General features: G+C 43.0%; 1 protein-coding gene and 1 pseudogene across 15 annotated transcripts in view; one reads left to right on the top strand and one right to left on the bottom strand.

Annotated features, from left to right (window-relative positions):
* ZNF140 (zinc finger protein 140) overlaps nucleotides 1–23,131 on the top strand; it is a 54,192-nt gene extending 31,061 nt beyond the window's left edge. Inside the window, exons 1-6 of one of the 15 annotated variants that reach the window (XM_078436012.2) lie at nucleotides 3,283–3,365; nucleotides 4,427–4,477; nucleotides 4,977–5,381; nucleotides 6,175–6,301; nucleotides 7,576–7,674; nucleotides 20,869–23,131. In XM_078436012.2, the coding sequence (XP_078292138.2) occupies nucleotides 6,268–6,301; nucleotides 7,576–7,674; nucleotides 20,869–22,025 (1,290 nt within the window). In that variant the 5' untranslated portion in view covers nucleotides 3,283–3,365; nucleotides 4,427–4,477; nucleotides 4,977–5,381; nucleotides 6,175–6,267 and the 3' untranslated portion in view covers nucleotides 22,026–23,131. The other 14 variants (XM_078436016.2, XM_078436013.2, XM_078436011.2 and 11 more) reach the window with 14 other exon arrangements.
* LOC132666149 (small nucleolar RNA SNORA70) lies at nucleotides 9,613–9,722 on the bottom strand (annotated as a pseudogene).
* Nucleotides 23,132–23,602: the final 471 nt, after the last annotated feature.

The following is a 23,602-nucleotide window of genomic DNA, read 5'->3' as shown; positions in this document are numbered from 1 at the left end:
TCCCTCTCTCTCTGCCCCTCCCCCATTCATGCTCTGTCTCTCTCTGTCTCAAAAACAAATAAACATTAAAAAAAATTAAAAAAACAAAACAAAACAAAACAAAATCCTTGAGGAGAAATCAGGCAAAAACTTCTTTGACCTTGGGCACAACAACTTCTTACTCAACACATCTCCAGAGGCAAGGGAAACAAAAGCAAAAATGAACTATTGGGACCTCATCAAGATAAAAAGCTTCTGCATGGCAAAGGAAACAATCAGGAAAACTAAAAGGCAACCAACGGAATGGGAGAAGATATTTGCATATATCAGATAAAGGGTTAGTAACCAAAATCTATAAAGAACTTATCAAACTCAACACCCCCAAAAAACTAATCCAGCAAAGAAATGGGCAAAAGACATGAATAGACACTTTTCCAAAGAAGACATCCAGATGGCCAACTGACACATGAAAAGACGTTCAACATCACTCATCACCAGGGAAATACAAATCAAAACCACAATGAGATACTACATCACCACTGTCAGAATGGCTAAAAGTAACAACTCAGGCAATGACAGACGTTGGCAAAGATGTGAAGACAGAGGAGTTCTTTTGCATTCCCGGTGGGAATGCAAACTGGTGCAGCTACTCTGGAAAACAGTATGGAGGCTTTTCAAAAAATTAAAAATGGAACTACCATATGACCCAGCAATTGCACTACTAGGTATTTATCCAAACGATACAGGTGTGTTGTTTTGAATGGGCACATGCACCCCAATGTTTATAGTAGTGCTATCTACAATAGCCAAATTATGGAAAGAGCCCAAATGTCCATTGACAGATGAATGGATAAGGAAGATATGGTATAGATATACATAATGGAGTTATTACTCAGCAACCAAAAAGAATGAAATCTTGCCTTTTGCAACAACATGGATGGAACTAGAGTGTATTATGCTAAGTGAAACTAGTCGAAGACAAATATGACTTCACTCATGTGGAATTTAGAATACAAAATAGATGAATATAAGGGAAGGGACGAATACAAAACAGGGAGAGGGACAAAACACAAGACTCTTAAATACAGAGAACAAACTGAGGGTTGCTAGAGGGGTTGTGGATGGGGGGATGGGCTAAATGGGCAAGGGGCATAAAGGAGAATACTTGTTTGGATGAACACTGGGTGTTATACGTAGAGGCCGAATCGCTGGATTCTACTCCTGAAATCATTGTTATGATATGCTAACTAACTTGGATGTAAATTAAAAAAAGATTTCAGTGAGTTTAGAATCAAAGGGACATTGCTCAGAGATCACAATAGGATCACAGAACACTTCTTTGAGTAAGAGTTGCTTGAGTTGAATTATGAAGGATGAGTTGAAATGAACAAATGAAGTGGCACCTGGGTGGATCAGTTGGTTAAGTGTCTGACTCTTGATTTCACTCCGGTCATGATCTCATGGTTAATGTGTTTGAGCCCTGCATCAGGCTCCATGCTGACAATGCAGAGCCTGCTTGGGATTCTTTCTCCCTCCCTCTCTGCCACTCCCCCCCCCCCCCCGCTCTCTCAAAATAAATCAACTTAAAAAAAAAAAAAGAAAAGAAATAGGAATGAACTAGTGAAGTTATGGTGTGAAAAGATAGGTAGCTTTTTCAGGTGGAGGGAATTAACATGCTCAAAGGTTGTGAGGTACATAGCATTTGGGGAAACAATGCACAGAGAGGAGGAAAGTAATATAAGAGCTTGAAAAGGCAGGGGTGAGATCGTGCACTCTTGTGGACCATGTTAAGGACTTTTGCTTTACCTCAGCGCAATCAAAAAGCATCAAATTATGTTAATCTGGAGAATATGTTTGGAACTGCCTTTTAAATATTAGGCTAACTTTTGTGTGAAGAAGAGATTTGGAGAAATGGATGTGGTTAAGTCAGAGCAAGATTCCAGGTGAAAATCGTTTGGACAAGATTACTAGATGAGATTAAACAGACATGTCAATCTCAACGTATCCCCAAGCAAATCCATTTCTTCTAAATTTGTTTCTTTTCCTATTTTCATCATTTTGTGTGAAATAAAATGATTAGCCAAAAGATCTGGGCAAGTCATATAAATGAAATTGAAATCGAAATCATGAGAGTGGGTAACATAGTGGTTGAGGAGGTTTTAAGGAATGAACTTCCGGGAACATTTAACCCAAGCAAGAAAGCTAGCTCTTCCTTTTGTCCTATCATATCCAATTAATTACCAGGTCCCTTAGATTCTTCCTTTAAATTGTTTCTTGAGGGTGCCTGGCTGGCTCAGTCCATAGAGCATGTGGCTCTCTCATTTCAGGGTTGTGAGTTCAAGCCCCACGTTTGGCGCAAAGCTTACGTAAGGTTTCTTGCATCAGTTTTCCCTAATTCCCATGCACTAGAGCAGATCACTATCCCCAGAACACACAAAATTATTGCCTTCGTTGGCCATCCTGGCTCAAATTTTCCTTCCCTTCAATTCACCCTTAACACTAGGCACTAGAGTGCAAATGATGATCATACCATTCCTTAAACTTCTTCAGTGTCTTCTCATTGCAAAATATGCAAGTTCCCCCACAATGACTTGCTTACTTTTTCAGTCTCATTTCTTTTCTTATTACTTCTCCTTTGCCCTCTTTCACCAGGCCAGTGAACTAAAAAAAATATATATGTATTTTTTTTTTAAAGGAAGGCTTCACGCCCAGCGCGGGGCCCAGTGTGGGGCTTGAACTCACTACCCTGACATCAAGAATCTTACACTTAACCGACTGGGCCACCCAGGTTTCCCCCATCCCCACAAAATAATTTTTTTTTAAATTAAAGTACAATTGACAATGTTAGTTTCAAGTGTAGAACACAGTGATTCAACAACTCTATATGTTCAAGTGTAGCTGTCACCGTACAACCTTATTAAAGTACCATTGACTGTATTTCCTATATTGTACCTTTTATTCCCATGACTTCCTCCATAACTGTAAATCTGTGACTCCCACTTCTCCACCTATTTTGCCCATCCCCCCAACCTCTCCCTCTGCAACCATCAGCCAAATGGAGTTCTTCTTCCTTCCTTTTTTTTTTTTTTTAAATAATGGACTTCATTTTTTTCTTGCCTTTAAGTCTTGCACAAACTATTCCCTCCACCTGGAACAATGCTCCCGGATTCAATGGGCCGACTCTTTCAGTGTCTAGCTCCTCCTCCCGCCTCCCTCCCCCTGGGGCCCTGAGCTCTTTAAGGGCAGGGCGGTGTCTGGCTTGCGCCCCAAAACCTTCCCTACGCGGCCACGACAGCATCCTGCACGGCGTAGGGAGGAAAGGAGCCCCTAGGTCGTTCTGGCAGTTCAGCTACTCCAGCTCCTCTCTCCGAAGGGCGTCGGGGCAGGTCAGAACCTGGGAGGAGGAGCCGGGCCACCCCGGGGCTGCGTTCTCCTGTCACGTCCGATGGATGCAGCGTCCGGGCTCGGCCGACGGGAGCCAACGCTGTCCTGGCGCGAGAGTCTCTTAGAATCTCAGCCCTTCACGCGGGAATTCCGTTCACTACAGCCGCCGACGCTGGTGGTTTGCCGCGGAAGTTCGGGGCCCGCAGTCTGTTTGGGTTTCGTAGCTGGTCTGAGGGTGGAGTCTTGGTGTCAGGCTCGGGACGTGGGGCATTATGGGAGTCGTAGTTGAGGCCAACGGGATTTTGGAATGGTCTCGGGGCATTCTGGGAGTTGTAGTGTGTGGGCCACAGTGTAGTCCTAGGAAGTGTCGTCGTCCCAGGCCCCCTGGCTCTGGCGCTGCGTACGCAGGTGCCTGGCATCCTGGCAGTAGTAGTGCGTGAGGGGAGCGCCTCAGCCCTCGCGGGGGAGGCCGCGGTAGGTCTTCGGCAGTGTAGTCTTCCGAGGCCCGCGGGCTCTGGCGCTGTGTGCGCAGGCGCGGGGCGTTCGGGCATTGGTGGTGGGTGATGGGAGCGCCTCTGCCCCGGCCTCGCGGCCGCGGTGGGTCCTGGGAAGTGTAGTCGTCCGCGGCCCGGCCTGGTCGGGGGGTCTGGTGCCTGAGGCTGTGGCGGGCAGAGTCCCTCCCCGGACGCGGATCCGAAAGTCTGGCTCGCTTGGGCCCAAGACACTTAAAGCAGCCCCCTCTGTCCGAGATCCCCTCCAGGTGGCCCGGGCCGAAGACCATCTGCAGCTCGAGAACGCCTCGTCCCCCGCTCCCGGCTAAAGGCGCAGAGGAAACGCGCCGTCCTGTGACCCCGTTACAGGAGGCGGTGCCGGGGTGCGGGTCAGGTCTAGGCTCCCCGGATCCCACACCGTGGCTGGGAGGGACTCTCTTTGGCGGCCCCGGTCCTCTGGGTGACGAGGAAGGGTGGGTGGGTGGTTGTGCCGCGGTGGGAGTCCGCAGCCGGTGGGGCCTGGTCGCTCCGGGACGGCCCGCGCGCTCAGGGCTGCCTTTTCTCGCTGCCAGCTGTGCCGTTTCCCCCTGCGCTCCTCGGTCCCGCCGCGAGCCATGTCTCAGGTGAGCTGCTTCCTTTTTTCTTTCCCAGGGCATCTGTGTGCTTCAGGACTGGGGGACAGAGGCTGGCTTTCTCCGGAAGCGCCCTGCTCTGGTCCTCTCCTTCGGGCACCTGGACCTGAGGGGACGTGGGAAGGTTGACGGAAGCTGTCCGGTTGTGGGCGGGTTTCGGACCTGGGGGAAGGTCGGGAGCCGGCGGGGGAGGGGGCGGGTGTGTTAGGTCACCTCTTCCTCCTTTTCCCAGTGTTAGAATGAGGAGTGCTTTACTCTGTCCCTCGCTCCAGCTACCCCTTTCTCAGTCGTACATATTAAAGTTTGTTTATTTTTGAGAGAGGGAGAGAGGAAATCCCAAGCAGGCTCCTCGTTGTCAGCGCAGTCAGAAGTGGGGCTCCATCCCAGGAACCGTGAGATCATGACCTGAACCCAAATCGAGAGTCAGATCCTTAACCGGCTGAGCCACCCGACTGCCCCAGTCGTATTCTAATTAAGCATGTACTTTCAGCACCTGTGTCAGTGGTCTCAAAGTGGAATTCCTGGACCAGCAGTATCAGCATCACGTGAGAACTTACTAGAAGCGTATAGTCATGAGCTCCCTTCCCATACCTTCTGAACCAGAAACTCTGGGTGTGCAGTTCAACAGTCACTCCCAAGTGACTCTGATGCGTGACCCATCCTGGGTGTGGGGGGTTCAGCTGGGGCAAACAAAATCTCTGGCAGTTGTTTCACAGAGGTGGGGGTAAGAAGGCCAGCTGTTTGATTTAGTTCCTGTTTTTAGTTCTACTTCTCTGCCCTACATACGTTGTCTCATGCTTGTCTCCAAATCCAGATGCTCTCCCAAATTTGCTGGGGAGTCCAGTTTCCATCTGTGCTGCAGATTCCGTTGTTGAGAAAATAGCTTCCTTTACTAGTCAGTAACCTTTATCGCTTAAACCTTTTTTTTTTTAACTGTAAGATACAACTGCCATGCATCTGGAGCTCTTCCTAGTTTGACCCCTTTTAAAATTTCTGCTCATGCTTAATGGTTCTGTGGGTTACTGAAGCAGTGCAAAAGCAGGCCGTGAAGTGGGGGCACATTATTACTCCTAACCCTGAGGGGAAAGCTTTTGGTTCCATTCTGGGATGGGGGACATGTCTTCCTTGGGTAGTCTTTCTTACTGCGTATCCTTGTTCTGTGACACTGCTTACATCGCCGGTAAGTTTCATAGCCCTTTTTTCAGGAATGGCGGTAACCGTGTTGCCCTTGAGTGCATGCCCCTTTTTAAAGGTACTGCTGCTGTCTGCTGTAGCCGGTTGTTACCATGAAGATATTCTTGCTGGATCTCATTAAAATAGGCTGCTATTAAGGAAAATATACACTGCCTACTGAACACAAAGGGACTGTCTTTGTTATTCATTAAGTGTTCTAAGATTCTAAGAACTTGAACGACAAAAGGCAGAAATCCATGTTGTTCGTGTGTATAATCCTTTATCTTTCACAAAATTGTAAATTATGTCAGGACAAATTTTATTTATTTTTTTCCTTTTCTCCAATTATGCAATAAAACAAAACAGCTAGGCTCTTACTAATTAGAATTCTGAAAACCCCCATTGCTACTCTGTGCATACACTGTCTACTCTCCATGGGGAGACTCATTTCACTCCTAATCAGGGCCTTTGGGAGCATGGGTGCTGGTTGTGCAGATATCTGTATATCATTTCAGGGGTCAGTGACATTCAGAGATGTGGCCATAGACTTCTCCCAGGAGGAGTGGGAATGGCTTCAGCCTACTCAAAGAGATTTGTACAGACATGTGATGTTGGAGAACTACAGCCACCTGGTTTCACTGGGTAAGTGTATTCCTTCTTATCTCCTCTAAGTCAGAATTTAAACTTGGGGACGGCTGTTGTAAATCTTGGTTTTCTGACTTAATATTCCCAAGGGAGGTATGTTAGTTTTCTTTTTGTTTGTTTTTTACATTCATTCATTCATTCATTCATTATTTTAGGGAGAGAGAGGGAGAGGGAGTGTGTGAGTGGGGAGGGGCAGAGGGAGAAGGAGGGAGAGAATCTTAAACAGGCTTCACGTTCAGCAAGGAGCCTAATGTGGAGCTTGATCCCACAAGGCTGGGATCTTGACCTGAGCTGAAATCAAGAGTTGGGCGCTCAACTGACTGAGCCACCAGATGGCCCTCTTTTTTAACTTTTTAAGATGGATTATAAGCACTGAATCCTTAGCGTTCATGTTTACATCTGGTAGATATTTCTTTTTCGAAAAATTTTATTTATTTATTTTTAACATTTATTTATTTTGAGAGAGAGTAAGTGAGCGGGGGAAGGGCAGAGAGAGAGGGAGAGAGAATCCCATGCAATCCATGCTGTTAGCGCAGAGCCTGACACAGACACTTAACTGACTGAGCCGCCTAGGTGCCCCTAAAGATTTTATTTTATTTTTATTTTTTATTTATTTTTAATTCTTTTTTAATGTTTGTTTATTTTTGAGACAGAGAGAGACAGAGCATGAACAGGGGAGGGTCAGAGAGAGGGAGACACAGAATCTGAAACAGGCTCCAGGCTCTGAGCTGTCAGCACAGAGCCCGACGCAGGGCTCGAACTCACGGACCAGGAGATCATGACCTGAGCTGAAGTCAGCCGCTCAACCGACTGAACCACCCAGGTGCCCCTAAAGATTTTATTTTTAAGTAATTTCTACATGCAGTGTGGGGCTCAAACTCACAACCCTAAGATCAAGAGTTCCATGCCCTACCAACTGAGCCAGCCAGGTGCTCCTACATCTGGTATTTCTTTAAAAAATTTTTTTAAAAATATTTATTTATTTTTGAGAGAGAGAGAGAGAGCATGTGAGCATGAACAGGCAAGGGGCAGAGAGAGAGAGAGAGAGAGAGAGAGAGACAAAGAGAGACAATCCGAAGCAGGTTCCAGGCTCCGAGCTGCCAGCACAGAGCCTGACGCTGGGCTCGAACCCATGAACTGTGAGATCATGACCTGAGCTGAAGTCGGATGCTTAACCGACTGAGCCACCCAGGCACCCTTGGCATTTCTTTTAATGGCTCCTCTTCTAGGGACTGAAGGACTGATTTTGAATTTATTTCCTTTTCTGCAAGCAGGTCTTAACATTTCTAAGCCATATGTGGTTTCCTTATTGGAGCAAGGCAAAGAGCCCTGGTTGGAGAAAAGAGGTGTGAGAAGAGATCTGTTTTCAGGTGAGTAAGTTAATAACAACCCAACTAATCAATGAGAATGCAATACTTTTTTGTATGTTGGTTGGAAAGTTTTCCCTTAAAGATAGCAGAGGTATGGAGACTATGAAGTCTTGCCCACACAGCTCCATAAGGAACCACGTTCACACCCACTTACCAGTCTGCCTTTAGTTCTCATCTTATGCTTTCCCCGCTTTCTTACAAATAGATGTGTGCTTTCTTTCCATCGTTAGCTCTGTCTGGGCTCTGGATTTCAATTCTTTTTGAATTCTCCCCCCTGTCTTTCTTGAAATTGACCTCTGTTTCTGTTGCCTAAGTTAAAAGGTATATATTTTTTCTGTGTACTACTGTTCCAGTTAGCCACCTTGGAAAGACTGATTCGTTGCTTTTTGGTTACCTGATGGCTTTATTCGTTCACTCACACATTCCTTTAATGTTTATTTAAAAGGCTTTCTCTTAGGTGCTACAGAGAGTAGAAAATATAAAAAAGTATAATAACCACCAAAGAAGTTATAGTCTAGTGAGATATAATAGGTCTGTAAATAATTTCATTAGATGTCCTCAAATTGTCAGTTCAGCAGTAAGGAAAAACGAATTCCTGTTTGTTTAGGCCTAGATGATTTGGATAGGGATAGTAGTAATAGAAGCAGAAAAGACAGGAAAGAGATCAGTTTTGGAGAGTAGGTGCTGAATTTGTAAGGAGATGTGCTTGGTGTGAGTAGAGGATGGTATTTCCAAGTGGAGAGATGCATAGGCTGTTGGAATAGATCATGGAAAACAGTTCAAGTTGGAGATGTAGATGTGGGAATTTTAACACTCAGAAGCAAAAATTGAAGCCCTGAGATTGAGCAGTGCCTGAAAACCTTCACCTTCAGTTGACAGGAGAATGGCTGGTGAAGCTCTTTAAAAACAAATGGCCGTGCCCTGCCCTGGAAGAGTCTATGGAGGGTAGACTAGAAGATCTATGGAGCCTAAATTCTTTATTCATGCGGGGTTCTGTAAGTTCTTCCGTTGATTCTGAAACGAACCTCTCCTGGAGGTACACTGACCTTCCACTGAGATAACCGGAGACTGCCTCTGTGTGCCGGAAGCAGCAGCTTGGAAGGACTGGTGAGGGAGCAGGAGCAGGTGTCAGGAACACTGAGCTCCATCTGTCGGGAGAGCGGTGGTTAATTGCACGTGCTGCAGACTTCCAGGAGGGTGTGGAAGGTACTGATGTGGGCTGAAGTCATGAGTGGAGCAAATGCGGGGAGAGTTCTTCATTTAAGTGTGAGCTGAAGAACAGTGTCCTCTTGTACATGTAAAAATAATAAAACCAATAAAACTGTGTACAGGGGAAGGGAGGGAAGAATTGCCGCTAGTCCCGCTACTTCCTCCCTCCCTCGCTTCCACCCATCTCTGTGCCCAGTGTGGGGCTTGAACTCATGACGTCAAGGATCGAGAGTCTAATGCTCTCCCGAGGGACGAAGTGCCCCTCCACTACCTTAATACAGCTTGTCCAGTTTTTGTGTGTTCATTCTAGTACCTCTGTCTCCCCTTTTATTTTTTTCAAACAGAGTAGGATTTATTGGTGGCACAAAGGTGGGGGGCAGGGCTTGCCATGTGTCCAGGGGGCCACGATTAGGGATGTATTTGACCCCATAGTTATTTGGGATGAACTGTTTTTTCAGTCATCATATCTTCAAATTCATGCGCATTAGAGTTAGTGGAGCCCCACCTCTTGGAGATTTGGCTCTTCCGGCAGCAGGGAACTTGCACTTGGCCCTGTGTAGGGTGCCAATCACATGCTCCTTATTCTGCAGCTTGGTATGGATGGACATGATTTGGCCTGTGCGGACCCTGGCCATGGTGTCCTGGGGCTTTCCAAAGGTCCCCCCACGTGCCTGTCTGGAGCCCAGATTGGGGATAGCATGAGGTCAGACATGAAGGTCCACTGGAAAGGACTGCCTCCTCTAAGGCAACTCGTAGAAGCAACAGGCTGCATATACGACTGAGGAGGCTGCACACCAGGCCCCGTGGGGAGACAGCACGGTTGGCTTAATTGGCTGCAGTCCAGTACATTTTTGAAAGGTGAAATATCACACAGAAATAATGCATAAAACATAAATCTGCAGCTTAACCAATTACTAAGACACCCATGTAACCACCACTCGGGTCAGTAAATAGAACACTGCCAGGTCCCTAAGAACTTTCTGAGTGCTCACTCCTGCCCCCACTCAAAGGCAGCCTTCTCTTTAATGGGAGTAACTTACTTTGTTTTCTTTATAGCTTTGTCATCTGTTTGTGTCTGTAATCACTATAGTTTAGGTTTGTATGTTTGTGAACTTTACATAGAGGGGTTCATAGTGTATATGTTGTGATTTGCTTCTGAAAAGTACTTTTAAGATTTATGCATTTTGCATATTACCGTAGAGGTCGTTTCATTGTACAGCTAAGCCTTCCCCCATTTATTCTATTATTGAGGCCTTCTTGGGTTGTTTGCGTTTTAGGGCTGTCGCAGGCAGTGTTACTATTGTCCCTGTACCCTGGCACGGGTTTCCTGGGGTGATATTTAGGGCTGGAATCGCTAGGTCAGAGGACAGTGACCCTCCTTCACATTATTAGATAATGCCAAAATGTTTTCCACAGTGCTTTTACTGACTTACGTTCTCACAAACACCGTACGTGGGGTCCTCTTGTTGCCCAAACTCACCAATGCCCAAAAGTTAGGCACCATAATATTCAACTCTCAGAAGAGTGTGCAGTGGTAGCTTGTGGCTTAAGCTTGCATTTCTGTGTCCTCCTCGTTAGGATAGTGGTGAGTGTCCCCGCCTGTCATAAACTTGCATTTCTCTGATTACTAATGTGGTTGAGCACCATTCTGTGTGTTTATGGGATATTTAGATACCGTCATTTGTGAAGTGCCTCTTGAAGGTTTTTGCTCATGTATTGGATGACTTACCTTTTTCTTACCGATTTGTAGACGTTACATATCTCAGATTCAGATTCTTTGCTAATTATTGTCACTCACTGCAAATATCTTCTCTCACATGTGGCCTACTTTCCCCCTTAATAACTTTTTTTGATGAATGGCAATTCTTAATTTTAGTGTGGTCAGATTCACCAATCTTTCCCTTTATGGTTGGACTGTTTAAGAAACTGTTTCTTACCATGAGGTCATAATGAAGACATCTTCCTGTATTTTCTCTTAAAAAGCCTGGTCTTTATGCCATTCACATTTAGGTCCATAGCCTATTTTGAGCTTATTCTTGTGCGTCATGTGAGTTACTCGTCAGTTTTGATCCCTTCTGTGAGCAGATCCAGTTCTCATAGCACTGATGTGTCTGTCCTTTCCTTTTGTTGTCTTCAGTTTGTCATAACTTAAATACCATTTTTTGTGTATGTTTCTGGGTTCTCTGTTCTTTAGTGAATCTCTCTTTTTCTATCCTTGCATACATCTATTCAGTCTTAGTCACGGACTTAATAATGGATAACATTTTACTGTATTTGCCTTACGGCACCCTTTTTTTGCTGAATAATTTAAAAGTAAATTACAGGGGCGCCTGGGTGCTCAGTCAGTTAAGCATCTGACTCTTGATTTCGGCTCAGGTCATGACCTCATGGTTTGTGGGTTTGAGCCCTGCATCGGGCTGTGTGCTGTCAGCATGGAGCCTGCTTAGGATTCTCTCTCTGCCCCTTTCCTGCTTATGCTGTCTCTCTCTCTTTCAAAAGAAATTAAATTAAAAAAAATTTTTTTTAATAATTAAAAAAGTAAATTATAGACATCTCAACATTTCACTCTACAGTACTTCACTATCGATGAATAAATGGGACATTTCCTACATGAGCAGAATGTCATTTTTCATACCAAAATAACAGTTTTGCCTAGTATTTTTTAAATTATTTATTCATATAAGTTTTTAAATTTTTGGGGGGGAGAACGTGAGTGAGCGAGCACACACTCCGGGGCAGGGACAGAGAGAGGGAGAGCGGGTGAGTTGCCAGCAGGCTCCAGCCTCCACACTGAGCCCGATGCAGAGCTCGATCCCATGACTGTGAGATCATGACCTGAGCCAAAATCAAGAGTCAGTTGCTTAACTGACTGAGCCAAACCAGGTGCCCCTAGTATTTTTTTTAAGTGCACTGTCCATACATAAATGCGTCACAAGTGCGTGCTGGTTGTCCTGCCCTGCAGGATAATGAAACGTTTCTGTTTCTCTGTATGTCCTGTAACTTTCATTGTAATGTATTCATTTTGATATTTTAAGACTTTGGGCCTTGTTTAAGTCACATTGAGATGTTAATTTTATTTAAGCAAGTTTGCAGCCATCAGTTCTAACCTCTGTCCTATGTATGTGGCTCCGGGACAGCCCTGTCTTTAAAGGCTTCGTGGGTCTGTTGTACTTGTCTTGCATATGCACCTCCTACTGGCCTTTCCGAACTTGCGCGGTTTGTTCACCTTTGTTTCCGTTTTCACAGTTTCTGGTATGTGATGGAGGGTCAGATCCATGCACGTGCAACTCAGGGATGAGCCCAGGATTTCTTTTTTTTTTTTTTTTTTAATTTTTTTTAATGTTTATTTATTTTTGAGACAGAGACAGAGCATGAGCAGGGAGGGGGCAGAGAGAGAGGGAGACACAGGATGTGAAGCAGGCTCCAGGCTCTGAGCTGTCAGCACAGAGCCCGACGCGGGGCTCGAACTCACGGACTGTGAGATCATGACCTGAGCCGAAGTCGGACGCTTAACTGACTGAGCCACCCAGGCGCCCTGAGCCCAGGATTTCATACACAACTTTACAGGAGCACTTTCCTGAGCTACCTCTCCTACATGTTTTGGCTCCCAGGCCCCCCTCTTTCAAGTCTTCTGGGTAGAAAGGCAGACCTTTAGTTTCCCCTCTGCTCTGTATTTCCTGCAACTGTGTCTGCCTCTGTAGCTGAGTAACAAGGAGACAGGGAGAAAAAGAATAAAAGTGGGTGGGATCCCTGTGCTCTTGGGAACATGGATTTTTCTGCCGAGAGAGAAAACTCCTTTCGTAGAGTTTTAAGAGCCTGTATGGCCACCACTGCTGCTAGATGCCTTGGGGTTAGGCAGGAATGGGAAATGAACAGACAAAAGATAAGATTTCTGACTAGTATAGACCCTCTTTCCCATTCCTCAGACCAGAAATAGAGGCTTCTCTGGGAGCTCTTTCTCCTCATACCTACTGCCCAGTTCCTGGTCTCATGCTGCCTTTGGCTTTAAGCGTGAAGAATTTGGAGGGGGAAAAAAACCTAAGAAACTCACCACCAGTTCACTGTTACTTTAAGGTCTGATTTCCTTCTCTGCTCACCTTGCTACCCTTTACTTTTTAGGGCTCTTAGATGTGCATTCTGTGCACAGCGTTTACCTACATGCAGTAGGAGAGACAGGTCAGAGTGCACGAACTCCATCTTTACACGACTGGAACCATTCATCTTGTGTTTTGTAAGTGGAAAAAAAAAGCAAAGTTATAGCATGTAGAAAGAGGATACTAATAAAATGAGAATAGGAAGTTCAGTCTAGATTGAACAGGAGTATAAAGTAAAGTAAAAGGAGGAAAATGGTGGGAATTAAGGATGGTTAGGGAAAACATTGGTCAGATCGTGCAGGTGCTTTACAAGCCATGTTAATGAACCTAGAGCTCCTCCCTGTTAGGGAGTCATTAAAAGATTTTAGGCAGGCGAGCGTTTTATCTTAGCTAACGTTTGGAAAACAGGTTTGTCGGAAGCAAGACTAGGAAACAGCTCTCATCTAGGAGGTGTTGCCTTGACCTCGGCCAGATGTAATCACATGAAGTATGGAGGGGTCCAGGGACTGAGCGGAGGAACGCAGGTTGGTAACAAAGTAAGGAAGTGGACTCAAAGGGACCTGGAGATTGAGTAGATAAAAGACCCGAAGAAGCCTGAGGAAACGTAGTTGACGGCACTCTCCATGGCGTTACTCGGGGGAAAAAAAAGTGAAGGGGAAGGAAAGACTGTCAATTTGTGACTGAGTTTTGGGGCTTTGTGGGATACTTGAATATATCAGTTCAGTAGGTAACTGGGTATCATTCTGGAGCTTAAAGAGATCACAGTGCTTCTCAAATTTCAGTCATTTCAAGAGTTTTAAAGCACATATTTCAGACCCTACTCTGGAAAAATCTAAGTCATTACATTTGGTGTAGAACCCAAGAATCTGCATTTTTTATTTTTTTAATTTATTTTGAGAGAGGGAGCACGTGAGAGAGCGTGAGTGGGGGAGAGGCCGAGAGAATCCTAAGCAGGCTCCACGCGGACAGTGACACAGGGCTCGATCTCCACGAACCATGAGATCATGACCTGAGCTGAAATCAAGAGTCAGATGCTTAACTAACTGAGCCATGCAGGCGCCCCAAGAATTTGCATTTTTTTAAGTTTATTTATTTTGAGAGAGAGAGAGAGAGAGACTGCGAGTAGGGGAGGGGTAGAGAGAGAGGGAGAGAGAGAATCCAAGCAGGCTCTGTGCTGCCAGTGCAGAGCCTGATGTGGGGCTCAAACTCACGAAACCGTGAGATCCTGACCTTAACCGAAACCAGGAGTCCTACGCTTAACTGGCTTAACCGAGGTGCCCCCCAAATTTGTATTTTTAACAAGCCCCCAGATGCTGATACTGAGCTAAAGTACATATATGGGAGTTATTTTCACAGCTTCGTAAAATTTTGAATCTTCCGTGTAAACTCCCTGCATTCCCTGTATGTTGTTGAACTTATTCTTAAGCAGCTTTACCTAGTTTCTTTTTTTACAAGTTATATTGCTTTTCTGCAGGAGTGCTAGTGAATTTGTATATTTATATCCCTCAGTCTTTATTGTAGCAATAAAAATACCCTAAACCTTTCTTTGCTATAAATACTGTAATGCTTTTTTTTAATTAATAAACTTCTTAAAAAGTAGTTTCAGGTTCACGTCAAAATTAAGTGGAAGGTACCAAGAGTTCCTATATACCCCACCCCCACCACAACTTCTCACACTGTGGACATCCCATACCACAATCTCATATCACAATAGTACATTTGTTACAACTGATGAACCTAGATTGACACATCATCACACAAAGTCCATAGTTCACATTAGAGTTCATTCGTGGTGGTGTGTGTATTCTGAGGGTTTTTTTTTTTTTTTTTTTTTTTTTTTTTTAACGTTTTATTTATTTTTGAGACAGTGAGAGACAGAGCATGAACAGGGGAGGGGCAGAGAGAGAGGGAGACACAGAATCCGAAACAGGCTCCAGGCTCTGAGCTGTCAGCACAGAGCCCGATGCGGGGCCCGAACTCACGGACCGTGAGATCATGACCTGAGCCGAAGTCGGACGCTTAACCGACCAAGCCACCCAGGCGCCCCTGTATTCTGAGGGTTTTGACAAATGTATAATGAATGACATGTGTCCACCATTTTAATAGCATACAGAATACTTTTACTTTCCTAAAAATCCTTCACAATCTGCGTGTTCCTCTCCCCCCACCCCGTCCCGCAACCCCTGGCAAACACTGATCTTTTTATTATCTCCATGGTTTTGCCTTTTCCAGTGTGTCATATAGTTGGAATCATACAGTAGTTAGCGTTTTCACATTGGCTTCTTTCACTCAACATTGTGCATGTAAAGTTCCTTTATACCTTTTCATGGGTCAACAGTTTGTGTCTTTTTAGTGCCGAATAACATTCTATTGTCTGGATGAAGTACAGTTTACTTTTGCATTCTCCTACTGAAGGATATCTTGGTGGCTTCCAAGTTTTGGCAGTTTTAAAGAAAACTGCTATAAACATTCATATGCAGGCTTTTGTGTGAATATAACTTTTGAATTAATTCGGGGAGATACCAAAGAGTGCAATTGTTGAATCATGTGGTGAGAGTATGTTTGGTTAAGAAACTGCCAAACTATTTTCCAAAGTGGTTCTACCATTTTGCATCCCCACCAGCAATGAATGATAGTTCCCGTTGCTTCACATCTTTGCTAGCATTTGATGTTAGTGGATTGGATTTTGGCCATTCTAATAAGTGTGTACTGGTATCTCATTTTAATTTAGAATTCTCTCATAACATGATGTCGAATATCTTCCCATATTCTTACTTGCCACCTGTGTATCTTCTTTGGTGCAGTGTCTATTTGGGTCTTTTGTCCAATTTAAAATTGTATTGTTCATTTTCTCATTGAGTTTTAAGAGTTCTTTGTATATTTTGGATGCTAGGTCTAAACAGATATGTCTTTTGCACATATTTTATCCCAGTTTGCAGCTTGTCTTCCCATTCTCTTGACGCTGGTTTTTACAGAGCATAAGTTTTTTATTTTAATGAAGTCCATCCAGCTTATCAATTACTTTCATAGATCATGCTTTTGGTTGTTGTATCTAAAAAGCCATTGCCATATCTAAGGTCATCTAGGTTTCCCCGTGTTATCTTCTAGGAGTTTTATAGTTTTGTGTATTACATTTAGGTCTATGACCATTTTGAGTTAATTTTGGTCAAGAGTGTAAGGTCTGTGTCTTAATTCATTTTAATGCATATGGATGCATAGTTGTTCCAGGACCCATTGTTGAAAAGATGTCTTTGCTCCTTTGTCAAAGATCAGTTGACTATAATTATTCTGGTCTATTTCTGAATTCTCTACTCTGTTCCATTGATCTACTTGTCTTTCTCTAGAACCAAACTGTCTTCATTACTATAAGTTTAGAGTAAGTCTTCAGGTTAGGTAGTATCAGTCCTCCGACTTTGTTCTTTCCCTTAAATACTCTGTTAAGTATTCTAGGTCTTTTGCTTCTCAATATAAACTTTAGAATAAGTTTGTTGAGATCTATAAATTGCTTTCTGGGATTTCATTGAGTCTGTAGATCAGGTTGGTAAGTGTTGTAGACCCTAAGTCTAAAGTTCTCTCTTGTCTAGCAAAAGAGCGGGGTACAGGATTAAAGCGAGAGATGGCTAATGTCTGGGAATAGACAAGAGCACCGAATAAGGGTCTTTGCCCCGTTTTTATTGGGATCAGAAGGGTAACATGGCGACGGATGTGCACAAAGTGACAATGAATCTGTGAACATTAACTCATGGACGTGGCGGAAAGGGGGTCTTGAAGATATTTGGGGTTAGGTGTTTGGGTTAATACAAAACAAAATCCTGGCGCCGGGCGGCGGGGCGGAAGGTTGTTTACAGTGGACATGGGGCACCACCTCTGTTTATCTCAGCCTAGGGGATGAGACAGGTAGGGCGAGTAATTTCAGGGTTGACAAGGCACCTTTTCTTTTGTTAACCATCTCCGCTCAGGGCAACTTTGCCTGCAGTGCAGAGTACCATCTACAGCCCAATTTACCTGTTTATCTAACTTGGTCCTTCCCTCCTTTCTGCTATAGTACTAAATTGGGGGGCACTTCTGCCCTGAATGCCTAATCTTGTTTATTTCACATACCTCTGTTCTATATTGGTACCTTTGCACCTCCCTATTCTGGGAGCTTTTCCCCTCCCTCTCTATTCTGGGGGCTCTGCACCCCCTCGCTGTTCTCGGGTGCCCTTGCCCCTCCCTCTCTATTCTGGGGTGCCTTTGCACCTCCCTGTTCTGGGGTCCTGATCTTATTACCCAAACTCGGGTGTGAGCATCTTATGGCTTTGTCCTTCTTTATGCCTTTGTAACCCATTGGTGTAAGCCCGGGGGATTCCTAAGCTTATTTCCCACAGGTAAGAATTGACATCTTGACAATATTGAGGCTTCTTATTATTGTGGAATATTTCTGTTTCTCCTGTTACTTCTTATTTCATATCTTTCATCAGAGTTTTGTAGTTTTCCTCATACAAATCTGGTACATGTTCTATTGGGTTTATACCTAAGTATTTCATTTTTTTGGTATGCTAATACAAATAGTAATGTCTCAGTTTCATACTGCATTTGTTCATTGCTGGTATATGGGAAAGACTGACTTTTGTACATTGACTTTGTATCCTGCAACCTTGTTATAATTACTTATTCCAGGTTTTTGGTAAGTTTTCTCAGAATCTCTGCATAGATAATACTGATATCTGCCAAAAAAAGTTTTATTTCTTCCTTGCCAATCTGTATACCTTTTATTTACTTTTCATGTCTTTTTTTTTAATGTTTATTTTTGAGAGAGAGAGAGACAGCACGAGCAGGGGAGGAGCAGAGAGAGAGGGAGACACAGAATCTGAAACAGGCTCCACGCTCTGAGCTGTCAGCACAGAGCTCGACGCGGGGTTCGAACTCACAAACCATGAGATCATGACCTGAGCCGAAGTCGGACGCTCAACCGACTGAGCCACCCAGGTTCCCCTCGTTTTTTTTTTTTAATGTTTATTTTAGAGAGAGAGAGAGACCAACAGAGCATGAGCCAGGGAGGGGCAGAGAGAGAGGGAGACACAGGATTGGAAGCAGGCTCCAGGCTCTGAGCTGTCAGTACAGGGCCTGACGCGGGGCTTGAACTCATGAACCACGAGATCGTGACCTTAGCTGAAGTCAGACGCCTGACTGACCCACCCAGGCACCCCCTTTTCATGTCTTTTTATATTAACTAAGAATTCCATCATGGCATTGAAAAGCAGTGCTGAGAAGGGACATCCTTCCTGTGTTCACATTTAGCAGGAAAGCTTCAGATTTTTCACCATTAAGTCTGACATTACCTGTAGATTTTTTGGTGTTCTTTATAGCTTGAGGAAATTCCACTCTATTCCTAATTTGTTGAGCTTTTTTTTTTTTTTTTTTTTTTTTTTTTTTTATGAATGGGTGTTGGATCTTGCAAGGCATGTCTACTGATGGTATGTCTCCTCAGTTTTTGTCTCAGAAAATCTTTATTTCTCCTTCACCTTTGAAGTATAATTTTGTAGGGTACACAATTCTAGGTTGGTGGATTTTTTTTCTGTCCACATTGTAGTATATGAAGTACTTCCTCAATGATCTTAAGTAAGAGCATTTTAAGTTAGAGCATTTTTTTTTCATGAGAAGAGAGTCAATGCATCTAAAATTTTTTGCTTTGAGCATATTAGGTGCTGATTTATCATAGGAACCCTTTGTTACATTAAGAATGAATCTTTGTATCCCTTTAGGCTTTTAATAAGTGTGAGTGCTTTGTTATAGCAGATCCATTTGGGAATTACCAAAAAGCGTGTGGGCATAGTAGGCGATTGAAGAAGGGGAGGTGATGTTGAGTGAAGGAAGAGGGGGGTGAGGAATATATAATTAGCGTTCTATTTATGTCTTGTACCTAATTTTCTTGGTTGTGCTTTTGACTCTCATTGGTCTGGGAAACCATAATATAGATAATATACTAACTCTGTGCAGTTAACATCAATGGCTTTTTCTAATATCATAAAATATCTAGGTTCACCTGACTTATAATATATTTCAGTTCCCAACTAATTTCTTGAATGAAGCCTTTGTTTATCTGTTGCAGTGATTTTTATATGTTGTTTCTGATCTTTTATACAATTTTTACTCTAAATATAATGATAATACTCCTTTCTTACATCATTAATTGTTTTCTTCTGTGTCCTCTTTATCTCCCTATTTAATTTCTCAGCTCATGAAAAGAATTATTCAGTTTATATCCCCAGGGCTCTTACTGAGGTGCTCAGTAGATATGAGATTGGTTTATAGAGGAGTCAGGAAAGTAATGTAAGATTTTCCCTTTATTGGGGCGCCTGGGTGGCTTCGTTGATTAAGCATCCGACTTCAGCTCAGGACATGATCTCGCAGGTTCAAGCCCCGTGTCGGATTCTGTGCTGACAGCTCGGAGCCTGGAGCCTGTTTCGGATTCTCTGTCTCCCTCTCTCTTTGTCCCACGCTGCTTATGCTCTCTCTCTGTCTCTCAAAAATAAATAAGCATTAAAAAAAATATTTATGCTTTATTGAGATCATTTTCTTAACTGTTATTTCACTCTCTCCTGTATCCTAATCTTTCATTTTTACATGCCTACCCTATAAATATAGATCTTGATCCTTTGTTCAGATATGTATTAAAGCAATAGATCTATTTATATTTCCTAGAAGCTTATGGTCAGTGATGATAAAAGATAGCACCCCCTCAAACAAAATAAATGTCAAAGTGTGTTTTAGAGGAAAATGAAGTTTTTAATGTGTTTTTGGATGTAATTTTAAACTTCCAGAAAGCTTGCAAGAATAGTATAAAGAATAACCACAAGCTTGTTACTGAAATTTACCTACTGCTGACATTTTACCTTGTTTGTTCTATCCTTTGGTATATGCTTTTTTTCTTGAAACATCTGAGAATAAGTTGCATACATCATGGCCTTTTACTCCTACATATTTCCTAAGAATTAGGATATGAGTGAATATATTTTTAAAAAAGTCTTCATATTATTCATATTATAGTTTCTGTTCCCCCCCAAAATGATAAAGTTAGCCTGGAGAAAATCGGGGCCTGTGTTTGTCTGTCAAAAGCATCTGATGGAAAGACACTGTTATACCAAAGTAGAGTGTCAGCTGTCAGTTTGGAAAGTAGAGTTAGAGTGAGAGTCATAGACCATCATTGCCAGAGGTACCTTTTACTTACTTGGTCATTTAGAATAAGTTACTGTAAGGTGTTCCAAAGGCATTAAGTAAACAGAGTATGATGTCTTTGTGGGACGTGAGGAACATTTGTAGTTTATTAGCAGCATTATGAAATTGTCTTTCTCAAGTCATTTTGGCCTCAGATAAAGTTTAAGTGGAGCTGAGGACTAAAACCCATCCTTCCCAATTATTTATCTTCGTGTTCTGTTTTATCCTCCCTCTTCAGTTACTTCTACTTAGCTTTTCTTGTTATTTACCTACATCTCTCCTCTGATATGTTCTGAATTTCTGGACTTACTGTTCTGATTTCAGTCTCCACGAGAACTACAAAAACTGAAAGCTATGCACTACTGAGATGCCTTTTTTTAAAATCTCTCATTAAAAAAGTGAGGAGTGGGGCGCCTGGGTGGCGCAGTCGGTTAAGCGTCCGACTTCAGCCAGGTCACGATCTCACGGTCTGTGAGTTCGAGCCCCGCATCAGGCTCTGGGCTAATGGCTCGGAGCCTGGAGCCTGTTTCAGATTCTGTGTCTCCCTCTCTCTCTGCCCGTCCCCCGTTCATGCTCTGTCTGTCTCTCTCTGTCCCAAAAATTAAAAAAAAAAAAAAAAAAAAAGTGAGGAGTGGCTTTATCTTACTCAACACAGAAAAAAAGAGAAACAACTGCTTTGTTTTTTCATTTTCAGAACCAAATCGTGAGGTCAAAGAGTTTTCTCGAAAAAATGTCATTTATGATGACTCACCCCAGTGTTTGGTAGTGGGAAGAATTCTAAGCCATGGCCCTGAATATTCCAGTTTTAAAGGAGGCTGGAAATTCGAGGAAGATACTCAGATGCAAGGAAATCGGGGGTGTATCCGGCAAGGAACAGTGTCTCATCAGGGAGCCCTGTCTCAGCACACGAGTATCAATACCGTGGAGAGGCCCCATGGATGTCATGAATGTGGGAAGACTTTCAGTCGGCGCTTTTCCCTTGTGCTACATCAGAGAACTCATACTGGAGAGAAACCATACGTGTGTAAGGAATGTGGCAAAACCTTTAGCCAGATCTCAAACCTTGTGAAACATCAGATGATACATACTGGAAAGAAACCCCATGAGTGTAAGGACTGTAATAAAACATTCAGTTATCTCTCATTCCTCATTGAACACCAGAGAACACATACTGGGGAGAAACCCTATGAATGTACTGAATGTGGAAAGGCCTTTAGCCGTGCCTCAAACCTCACTCGACATCAGAGAATTCATATAGGAAAGAAACAGTATATATGTAGGAAATGTGGGAAAGCCTTTAGCAGTGGCTCAGAGCTCATTCGCCATCAGATTACACATACCGGAGAGAAACCTTATGAATGCATTGAATGTGGGAAGGCATTTCGCCGTTCTTCACACCTTACTCGGCATCAGAGCATCCATACTACCAAAACCCCCTATGAATGTAATGAGTGTAGGAAAGCCTTCCGATGCCACTCATTCCTTATTAAACATCAGAGAATTCATGCTGGAGAAAAGCTCTATGAATGCGATGACTGCGGTAAAGTTTTCACGTGGCATGCATCCCTTATGCAACATATGAAAATTCATACTGGAGAAAAGCCCTATGCTTGTACTGAATGTGATAAAACCTTTAGCCGGAGCTTTTCCCTCATTCTACATCAGATAACTCACACTGGGGAGAAGCCCTATGTATGTAAGTTTTGCAATAAGTCCTTCAGCTGGAGCTCAAACCTTGCCAAACATCAGAGAACACACACTCTAGAGAACCCTTATGAATATGAGAATTCATTTAATTATCACTCGTTCCTTACTGAACACAAAGGAATTCACGCTATAGAGAAAACATAAGAATATGGATTAGGAAAAGCAAACAGTTAATGCCTTAACTTTGACTTCAGAGGATTCTTGGGAAGAAGCCTTATGTGAATATGTTCAATGTGAAGAAAAATGGGTCATACTTGATTCAACATCCTGGAGAAAAAATAACCTAGGAATATGTGGGAAAGCCATTAATAGCTTTGCATTCTTTTTGTAATATCAGAAGATGAAATCAGTCAATACTGAGAAGCCTTCATCTGGTGAGATTCCCTTACTCTACATTTGTAACTTCCTACCAGACAAGGATACGTGGCCAATAGATGTGAGAAAGCTTTTAATTAGAAATTGGCCCTAATTCTGCATCTGTCGGCTCAAACAGGGCAGAATGTGTGGGTAAGATTGCACTTTTTCTTGGACATCAGAAAATTCTATAATGAAGCAAAGTCATGCAAACACAATGATTCAGGAGTGTTTTTTGTACCATGCAATATTTATTAGGTTTTAAAATACTCTTCTAAAGAGAAAACACAACACTATAAATGAACTGAATATAGGGTGACTTTCTGCATTATATCAAACTACAGAATTATACTGGGGGGAAAACTACCATTGTAATGAGTGTGGCAAAATCTTAAGAGTTCTGAGAAGTCATACTGGAGGGAATCTGTGGGAGGTTTTTTTTTTTTTTTTTTTTCTTCTTTTTTTGGGGGTGAGGTGATTTTTGCTTTAAAGCAAATTCAAAAAGCTATGAATAAATATTTTATTTTCTAGTTAATTAATCTAGTACTTGCAGAGTTTTTTCCACACATTTGTGATTGTGAAAATGCAACTACCACAATATTGATATCACTAACAAAGAGTAGTGCACTTTTGTTGAAACATACATGATTACTGAAACATTTTTAATATATTATGGCTTTAACTGTGAGACAGAATTTAGATTTAAGGTTATGCTAACTCATGTTTATCCTTGAATATGACTAGACCTGTTTTAGTCTGAAATAAATGTAAATAAGGTGTGTCACAGGAAAATGCCAAGGTAGTTTTCCTCTTTTGTTCCATTTACAGTAGGAACATTTCTTTTGTAAGCACGTATTTGTCAAAATAAATCAGATGATGTTTTCACTCTCCATGTACACCTTGCCCATTTTTTAATGTCCCAGTTAAAGGTGTATCTTTCAAGCATCTGTCTGCCTCCTTTTAAGGACTTACCTTGCATTTAGTATAGATAATATGGAACTTAGCACTTGAATAAGTGCCTTATTTAAGTCTGTTTTTTTCATGTATGGGTAAATCTTTCACAAAGTGAGAGGCTGGCATTTTTCTCTCCTACTCCTTGTGACATACATAGCTGCTGCCTAATAATTTTCTCCAAGCCTCAATCTCTACCAGAACAACTCCGTGGTACAAATCTTCCCTTTCCTCGCCTGGGTGGCGCAGTCGGTTAAGCGTCCGACTTCAGCCAGGTCACGATCTCACGGTCCGTGAGTTCGAGCCCCGCATCAGGCTCTGGGATGATGGCTCAGAGCCTGGAGCCTGTTTCAGATTCTGTGTCTCCCTCTCTCTCTGCCCCTCCCCCGTTCATGCTCTGTCTCTCTCTGTCCCAA

The sequence above is a fragment of the Panthera onca genome, chromosome D3 (assembly GCF_046562875.1).
Source record: "Panthera onca isolate mPanOnc1 chromosome D3, mPanOnc1 haplotype 2, whole genome shotgun sequence".
NCBI lineage: Eukaryota > Metazoa > Chordata > Mammalia > Carnivora > Felidae > Panthera > Panthera onca.
Note: the sequence above shows the minus strand (reverse complement) of the source record. Positions and strands in the feature narration are given on the sequence as shown.